The sequence below is a fragment of the Clupea harengus genome, chromosome 20 (genome assembly GCF_900700415.2).
Source record: "Clupea harengus chromosome 20, Ch_v2.0.2, whole genome shotgun sequence".
In the NCBI taxonomy this organism is placed as follows: Eukaryota; Metazoa; Chordata; class Actinopteri; order Clupeiformes; family Clupeidae; genus Clupea; species Clupea harengus.
The window spans coordinates 21,505,090-21,514,467 of record NC_045171.1 but is presented as its reverse complement, the minus strand read 5'-3'; the positions used below and the strand labels follow the sequence as shown (position 1 = coordinate 21,514,467).

The following is a 9,378-nucleotide window of genomic DNA, read 5'->3' as shown; positions in this document are numbered from 1 at the left end:
CAAGTTTTTGTTCGCCAGTTGTGATCCTATAAACACTATTAAGTATGGTGTGTCTTTTCTGGAATATCATGATTTTGGACTTATCCTGGTTAATTGGAAGGGGAGGCCTTGTTAGACTGTATTAGTTAAGAATATTTAGACTTTCCTGAAGCGCCTCTACACTAGGGGAGTGTAGGAGAAGATTGTCAGCAAAAAGCAGGTCTTTCATTTCTTCATTTAGAAATATAAGACCTGGGGCCGCAGATCTTTCAAGCTCTGTAGCCAAATCATTGATCTATATGTTGAATAAGGTTGGCCTTACTCAACAGCCTTGTCGAACTCCTTTTGTCTGGTCAAAATACCAGTTATTCTGTTGTTAATTTTTAGACAGCATTTATTGTTTTTTATACCTGTGTTTAATGATGTCATACATTTAGTCTCCAATTCCACTATGAATTAGTTTCAACATAAGTCCATCATGCCATACTGAGAGGAAAGCGTTGCTAAAGTCTATGAAACAACCAAATATTTGACCTTTTTAACATTTTGTACATGTTCCTCTATGAGTGTATGGGTGTGTATATATGAACAGTTGGTCTGTTATTTTGCGAAAAACGTATCTGGGATGAATTTATGATATTATTATTCTGGATAAATTGTGTTATTCTGTTGTTCAGGATGGCACAAAATAAGTTCCCTAATTTGCGGCCTTGTGTGAGGCCTCTATAGTTGTCAGGTTTATGTTTGTCACCTTTTTTATGAATTGGTGTGATGTGGCTCACCTTTCCATTGTTCTGGAAAAGGGGTCTGACGACAGGATTAAATTGAATAATTTCAAGATTGTCTCTCTTAATTTAGGTGTGCTGTGTTTCAGCATTTGATTGTACCCTCCATCTACACCACATCATTTTTTGTTCTTGAGGTATTTCAATTTTGTATTCAATTTGTTTTCTCAACTTCTCAAGTTGTTTTCTCAACTGAGCATTTAAGGCTTTTTGTTCAGAATTTAGATTACCTTTTTGTATAATTTTCAAATGTTCTATCCATTTTCTACCATCAACTAATGGGGTGACTTTTTCTTTTTTCTTTTTTTTTTGTTCTATCAAAGTTATTCCAGTGGGCCCCGAATGTGTTGTGTATACACCGTTGCTTAACAAAGTGGATTTAACACCTTTCTCATCTCTTACTGTGAGTGTGGGTGTGTGTGTGTGTGTGTGTGTGTGTGTGTGTGTGTGTGTGTGTGTGTGTGTGTGTGTGTGTGTTGTATGTCTTCAATGTATCACGCTGTTTTGGGATTAAACTAAAATATAGTCACATATTACACAATACCCCTGTTTTATTGTTTATAATATAACTATTAGTATACTGTGTATCTGTCTCTGTGTCTCTGTGTTTGTATGTGTGTATGTGTGTGTGTGTCTGTGGGTGCGTGCGTGCATGCACGTGTGTGTGCTGTTGAACTATATCTTCTTTTGTTGAGCTACCATCTCATGAACAAATGTCTTATGGGTCAAGCCTTACAAAACTAAGTCTTTTAGACTTGAATAAGCCGGTATCATTACCATTAGACCATAGGGATTATGTGTATATCATGTTAAAGTTTGCTATAATAGAATGAAAGAATGACATCTCACAGGCTGACAAGACTCTGGTGTGCTTGAGCGCCTGATGAGCCAAATGGCTTTCTTGGGTAGCACTGGTTTACGACGTCATCCACCACTACATTTCTGTTATCAACCCCATGCTCACACCTAGATCACCCAACCATGCTGACCCCCTGCTATGACAACAGGATAGAATCTGGTCAGAAACACCATTGATACGGCGGGAAATCTCATCCTCTCAGATAACACCTTACTATCAAAGCGATTCACACCATTTGTAGATCTCAACTGGCTCTGTGGAGGGGGGAGAAAGGTCAGAGGGCCTGTCCCATCACTCCAATATGACAAGCAAGCTGACACCCAAAGAGAGATCAAAGTGTCCATCCGTCCAAATTGTCATATTAATAACCCTTTTATGACCCTCATTACTCCAATTATGACACATACCCCCCTCTAAAGACTACTCACGAGATAAACAAATGATAACAGAACTTATCATAAAGAATTTTTGCGATTTGAATACAGATACCAATATATAATAAAACATTTTTAATGATTTGTCATTTAAAAAAAAGTATTATTTAATTAGGCAATTAATAATTATTTGGCAAACACTAAGTGACACCATAAACACACAAGTACATTCCCTTATAACATTAAACTGAGCAATATGCTGTCCAGGTTTAAATATGAAATATAACTAAATCTATTCCATTGAATCGTTTACATCGTCACAGCAATTAACCGATTTAACACATCCACTCCTCTCTGCATCATATTCTGGGAAGACTTAAACCTTGTCAGTCTTCTGCACCAGGTCAGCTATCTTTCCCATGAGCTCTTTCACCTGCTTTTCTGCCTCCCTCCGAGGACTATCTATCACCTGATATCTCCCGCTACACTTGTCAATGACCTGCTGGAGGAATCGATTGGTGTTTCTGACAAAATCATCAATTTTGGATTTCAGATCATCCCCATTTGTGAAGAGGATGATGGCTCTGTCCCTTACAGTGGTCTCCAGTGCTTTCTCTAACCTCTCTAAAATGCCTATCTCTCCCTCAGTGAAACGGCCAATCTGAATGACCAGCAGGTACACACACAGACCACCCTCACATAGCTTTCTGCACGTCAGAATGTCTCTGCTTTGCATCTCAAGAGTGTCATCAAAGAAGTCTGGAGTGTCGATGACTCTCACCACTGTACCACAGAAAGACTTTGTCTGCATCTCACACTCAGTGGTGACAGGCATGGAGCTGGGCTTTGATGTAAAAACCTTCATTCCCAGGATGGTGTTCCCACTGGCACTCTTCCCAGAGCCCGACTCCCCGAGAAGCACCAGGGTCAGCTGTTGGCTCTTCTGTTGGTCACCTGCGCAGAGGAACATCACTGTGAAAACCTCTCTGCTCTCTGTAAAGTTTTGTCCTTTAAGCACTTTGAGACAATTTTATTGTTTTGGCGCTATATAAATAAAATTGATTGAATGTATTGATCATGTTGTGAGAGGAAGAGGTGAGGGCTGTTAGATTTAGGTGAATTGCATATATCAGACTACAATGTAACATAAGAGAGTACATCTCAAACAACCCCCATTCTTAATTTGCATATCACCATGCCAGAGCCATGAAGGTGGCCCCTGGCCTTTTGTCCATGTTGAGGAGCCATCAGAAATGGTTCCTGGCTTTTGTGTGTCTTGGAGCCAGAGACATTAGGTGGCTTTTGTCTACAGCCACGACAAGATGGCTGAAGCCAAAGGTATTAGCATGCATATGGCCCTACCTTGCCATAGGCCTTTCAAGCTAGACATACCCCTTTGACCTCCAGACAGCCCCATCCCCTCCCCTTACCCCTTCTTGTTAATTCTACAATATAAATGTTTGTACATCTCTGTAATGTATAAAAGAAGACCTACTCATATACAGAGGGCCGTGTCCTGGCAGCACACGTGCCTCGTGCATGCTGGTGCTGTGTCGAGCTGACCGTGGCTAGTGGCTGAATAAACACATTCTTTCGCTAAGCTGTCTCAATACAAGTCTGTTACTCTGAACAAGTTAACTTGAACCAAGCGTGGGCCTTCGACGAATTCACCGAATATAAAGCAGCATCTTTCAGAATGAGGTCTAACATGTGTGTGTCATTCAGGTTTAAGGTGTCTGGGGTGTCAGCTAAATCAACAAAAACTTTCCATTGTAACATGCTGAACTCTGTTTCTGAGTGAAGTTAAAAACAGACAAGTGTGGAATATTAAAAAAAAATTATTCAGCTGGTTGCAATTAAGCAACCGCACCACTAGATGCCACTACAAACACACTGTACCTTGAAGCATTCCAAAAGAGAAATGCAAATTAATATAATGAATGTTGAAAAAGAGTTTACTGACAGGTTAGTTAATGGATTGCTGGACAACGATACTCTTTTACAGAAGGAGGTCTTGTGTTCCATGTGTATTGCTTGAAAACCATGATCTGTTGTTGACTGCATTGTTTGCATGTTTCACATTGAAGATGTGTAAAAAAACGAATCTGATTTGTTCGCATGCCGTATTTGGTTGCACATAAACATCAAAGCGTCTAATGCTAACTAGCTTTTGTCAGTGCCAAATGCACTATTGGTGGTGTTTGCAAAGACAGGATCAAGACAAAAACCTTCTAAACTAATTGATTAATTTAAGATTAGCATGTGATCATGGAAGATGATAATAAGTAATGACACCATAATGAGGAAGGCAAACTTGCTGTTTGACATGATGCTGTTTTAGACCAAGAGCACTTCTGTGTTCTAAATGAATCTCCAGGCTGCACTGTTGAAGTACTGGAGTTTTACCGTGCAGAACAGAGATTATACTGCTGAGGAAGTAGGCGGACCATTATGCAAATACAACCATTATGGGGATTCTATAAAATAGGATCAGCACACAAAGACCTGTTTCATTTGTGCATGGAGGTTCATCTGACACTGAGAGGCAATGGGAGGTTCATCATCTATCCTGGAAGGTATCAGTTTACTACAGTTGATTTGGTTCATTTAGAAGTTTAGGGTTTTTGGGGATTGAAGATAATGCTACACATTTGTTAAAAAGTACATTTGATACATTTTTTTTAAAGAACTGTTTCCAACATTTTTCTGTGTGAGTAGGTTGAGAGTATGAGGTTTAAGCCAAAGTCATCCATAGCTATGATGTTGAGAATACTAAGTATTCTTGCTGTTCCACACTGCTGTTCTTTTTAATAGTTTGTTCCACTTAATATGTGTATGTGTCATAAAGTTACAACCATATAGCAAAATCTGAGGTCAACCTTGTTTGTTGTTCCATGGTTTGGTTAAAAATGAACAATAACTTCTCTCCTTCTCTTCAAATTCAACTTTATCTTCTGTGCAGTTAGAGCAAATCTTACATCAAATCTAAATAACACTGCAACAGCTACGGCATCAGTTTAGCAACCTATAAAAAATCTATAGCAGCCCATATATTACTGAGGTAAATGTGATGCAGTGTGTATGTTGATATGATGTATGTTGTGTATATACAGTGCTGCTTGAAAGTATGTGAACCCCTTGAGCAGTTTAGAGTTTTCTGTTGTTTTACCATGATTTTCCTATTTTATCATCACCAGTTTTCCATATATGAAATATCAGGTTTATGTTTATCAATTGCATGTACCTATTTAGAGGGAATTGTGTGAGTAGCCAAAAACTACATGAAACATGGGATTAGTTTATGTGCAAAAGTAAGTGAACCCCCAGCTGCATTGGTAAAGTCAAGTAGGTAACAGATTCAAGTGGTCCCCACTCCTCCAACTCACAAAGCAGGGAAAAAGCTTGACCTCATCCTTGCTCGGAACTGCACCACGGACAACCTAATGGTTACCCCTCTGCACCTCTCGGACCACTTCTTCATTCGCTTCGATGTTCGGCTCGTTGACCAACCCTCTGCCCCCCCCCCCCCCCCTCCGATGGTCTTGTTCCGGCGCAATCTCCGCAACCTCTCTCCCACCCACTTCTCCTCTCTGGTTTCTTCTGCTCTTCCACCTTTAACCACTTTCTGCTACCTAGGTGTCAATGATGGCATCTCTCTGCTCCACTCTGAGCTCATGCCTGGATAGTTTGTGTCCACTTTCCACCAGACCTGCTCGATCTACCCAGTCTCATTCTGAGAGAAAGTGGAACAAATCTGCAGCACCAGACGATCTTGCAAGCTACCAGACACTGCTGGCCTCCTTCTCATCCAGCATCACTGCTGCTAAGAAGACTTTTTTCAATGACAAAATCAACGGTGCAGCTGGCGCTATTGACGGAACTATTCTCCACCTTCAAAACTCTGCTCTACCCTCCTCCTCCTCCTCCTCCCCCAGCTACCAACCTCACGGCTGATACTTTTGCTTCCTTTTTAACAGAGAAAGTGGCAGCCATCGTGAAGCAATTCAACCAAGCGTCTGCTAAATGACTAAATGTAAATGTAAATTAAACACATTTGGGTACTTAATTAGTCAATTAAGCAGATCAATCAAATGACACATCCTTAGGAAAAGGGTTGGGCAACACAGATTAAAAGACAGAGGAAACTAACCAAACTACTGTAGTGCCAAGGTATACCCACACAGATCAACAATGCCGAGAGGAAAGGCAATACCCGAGGACATCAGGAAGAAGGTACTGACAGCCCATCAGTCTGGGGAAAGCTATAAGACCATGTCCAAAAGATTCCAGCTCCATCCATCCACTGTAAGACAAATAATTTCCAGAAAACTCTAAACTGCTCAAGGGGTTCACATACTTTCAAGCAGCACTGTATATGTATTGTTGTATTATGTACCCTCAATCAGGGCATTGCTGCAAAAGAGCCCTGTGCTCAGTCATTCTCCCTGAAAAAATAATGATGATGATGATATATATTGGTGAAGTTAATGATGATACAGTGTGTATGTTGATATGATGATTGTTATTTATAGGTGGACCCCTGAGAATTGTGCTGATTGGAAAGACTGGAGTGGGGAAGAGTGCTGTGGGGAACACCATTCTGGGGAGAGAAGCGTTTACCTCACGGCGGTCTGCTAATTCTGTCACACAAACTTGTACCAGAAAGAGTATGATTAGTCCCAGAGAGATTGAGGTGATTGATACACCTGGTATTATAGACACTGACAGAGAGGCAGATTATGTTAAAGATGAGATAGCGAAGTGCATTCAATACTCATGTCCAGGGCCCCACGTATTCCTGCTGGTGATTCAGGTGGGCCGCTTCACTACGGAGGAGCAGAATGCAGTCAGGGCCTTACAGGAGCTCTTTGGGAAAAAGGCTGCAGACTACGTTATAGTGCTGTTCACTCATGGTGATGACCTTGGGGTTCAGACTATCAGTGACTATGTGCGCAATGGTCACCCCAAACTGAGGGAAGTGATCCAGAGCTGTGGTGGACGATACCATGCATTTAACAACCGCAGCACTGACCGCACTCAAGTTATTGAGCTGGTGAAGAAAATAGATGAGATGGTGAAAGGAAATGGGGGAGGTCACTTCACTGAGTGACACAAAGGGTCATGACAGAAAGAGGGCTATCCTGGAACTCACCTGAGATAGACAGGTATCTTATTTTCTTACCGCTCTTGTTGAGGGTGAAAAGCTTCGAAAACATTTTTGATGAAGAGAAATACGACGAGACACAGAGGGACATGACAGAAAGAAAGGGATCCAACAGCTCACGTGAGTTAGACATATGGCTCAGCATCTCAGGTAATTATCGAAAGGTATTGTGATATTGATTTAAGACTATGATAATCCACTTACTGAAACAACATTCACAGAAGTCAGACATTTGCATTGTTCTGCAATATCCAATTAAAATGTTCATAGCTGAATTTTAAAAGGTTTTATTCATTTTATTATATATATATATATACAGTAAATCCAATACAGTGTGTATGTTGATATGATGTATGTTGTTTATAGGTGAACCCCTGAGGATTGTGCTGATTGGAAAGACTGGAGTGGGGAAGAGTGCTTCAGGAAACACCATTCTGGGGGAAAAAGAGTTTATCTCACGGATTTCTGCTAATTCTATCACACATACTTGTGCCAGAAAGAGTATGATTAGTCCCAGACACATTGAGGTGATTGATACACCTGGTATTATAGACACTGACACAGATGCAGATGATGTCAAAAGAGAGATAGTGAAGTGCATTAAATACTCATGTCCAGGGCCCCACGTATTCCTGCTGGTGATTCAGGTGGACCTCTTCACTAAGGAGGAGCAGAATGCAGTCAGGGCCTTACAGGAGATCTTTGGGGAAAAGGCTGCAGACTACATGATGGTGCTGTTCACTCGTGGTGATGACCTTGGGGGTCAGACTATCAAACTGAGGGAAGTGATACGGAGCTGTGGTGGACGATCCCATGTATTTAACAACCGCAGCACTGACCGCACTCAGGTTTTTCGGTTGGTGGAGAAAATAGATGAGATGGTGGCAGTAAATGGGGGAAATTACTTCCCTGAGGAGACGTACAAAGAGACACAGAGGGTCAAGACAGAAAGAGAGTTAACCTATAGCTCACCTGAGTTAGACAGGTATCTTCCTTTCATATCTCTCCTGTTGACGAGGGTGGAAGTCTTTCAAAAGATTCTTTATGAGGACGAGACACAGAGGGTCATGAGAGAAAGAAAGAGATCCAGTAGCTCAAATGAGTTAGACAGACCTGGGTTTCTGACTGAAGACTGAAGATAATTTGATCATACATCAAGTGATTCTGTAACATGGTTGGGCATCTTAGGTGGTTATTGAAATGTATTGTGATATTGATTACTATGGTAATCCACTTACTGAAACAACATTCACAAGTGTCTGACATTTTCATTGTTCTGCAATATCCAATGACATCTTTATAGCTGATTTTTAAAATTATTATAAATTTTACTTTGTAGATTATTTTATTGAAGGGGTGTGTGTTTAAATCATTTGTTTAAGATAACTTGTTGATGGTGACTCAGGTGGTCTTTTGGTATCCAAATGTTCCAATGAGCTAATAATGACTGTGAAATATCTTAAAGTGATTATAGTTTGCATGTTTGACAAGAGTGTTTCATATGTAGCCAATACTTAATTCTGTATTTAGAATGACTTTAATGTATTTTGTCTATGTAATACATATTAAATACATTCTTTAAAAACATACTGACGGTACTTTTTCTCTCAGTGCTATTTGTCACTGTCAATAACACATCCAGCTTCATCATGTAGCATGTCACTGTGACTAAAGTAAACTCTCATTGATCCAGCTTCATCATGTAGCATGTCACTGTGACTAAAGTAAACTCACATTGATCCAGCTTCATCATGTAGCATGTCACTGTGACTAAAGTAAACTCTCATTGGTCCAGCTTCATCATGTAGCATGTCACTGTGACTAAAGTAAACTCACATTGATCCAGCTTCATCATGTAGCATGTCACTGTGACTAAAGTAAACTCTCATTGGTCCAGCTTCATCATGTAGCATGTCACTGTGACTAAAGTAAACTCTCATTGATCCAGCTTCATCATGTAGCATGTCACTGTGACTAAAGTAAACTCACATTGATCCAGCTTCATCATGTAGCATGTCACTGTGACTAAAGTAAACTCTCATTGATCCAGCTTCATCATGTAGCATGTCACTGTGACTAAAGTAAACTCTCATTGATCCAGCTTCATCATGTAGCATGTCACTGTGACTAAAGTAAACTCTCATTGATCCAGCTTCCTTGACACAAATGACTTCCATGGGTTGACTCACATAAATAGAGCCATACCTGGAATAAACT

The 9,378-nt window shown here is 40.4% G+C and overlaps 3 protein-coding genes across 3 annotated transcripts; 2 read left to right on the top strand and 1 right to left on the bottom strand.

Annotated features, from left to right (window-relative positions):
- Positions 1-2,373: 2,373 nt before the first annotated feature.
- On the bottom strand, positions 2,374-2,967 carry LOC116225158 (GTPase IMAP family member 1-like). Its single transcript, XM_031586994.1, has one exon. The coding sequence runs from the start codon at positions 2,965-2,967 to the stop codon at positions 2,374-2,376; it is 594 nt and encodes a 197-aa protein (XP_031442854.1).
- Positions 2,968-4,523: 1,556 nt separating this feature from the next.
- On the top strand, positions 4,524-7,405 carry LOC105903737 (GTPase IMAP family member 9-like). The gene is made up of 2 exons (XM_042710816.1): positions 4,524-4,573; positions 6,530-7,405. Exons 1-2 carry the CDS (start codon positions 4,546-4,548, stop codon positions 7,105-7,107), a joined length of 606 nt encoding a protein of 201 aa, XP_042566750.1. The 5' UTR covers positions 4,524-4,545; the 3' UTR covers positions 7,108-7,405.
- On the top strand, positions 7,404-8,679 carry LOC122133837 (GTPase IMAP family member 9-like). The gene has a single exon (XM_042710815.1). The coding sequence runs from the start codon at positions 7,515-7,517 to the stop codon at positions 8,295-8,297; it is 783 nt and encodes a 260-aa protein (XP_042566749.1). The 5' UTR covers positions 7,404-7,514; the 3' UTR covers positions 8,298-8,679.
- Positions 8,680-9,378: the final 699 nt, after the last annotated feature.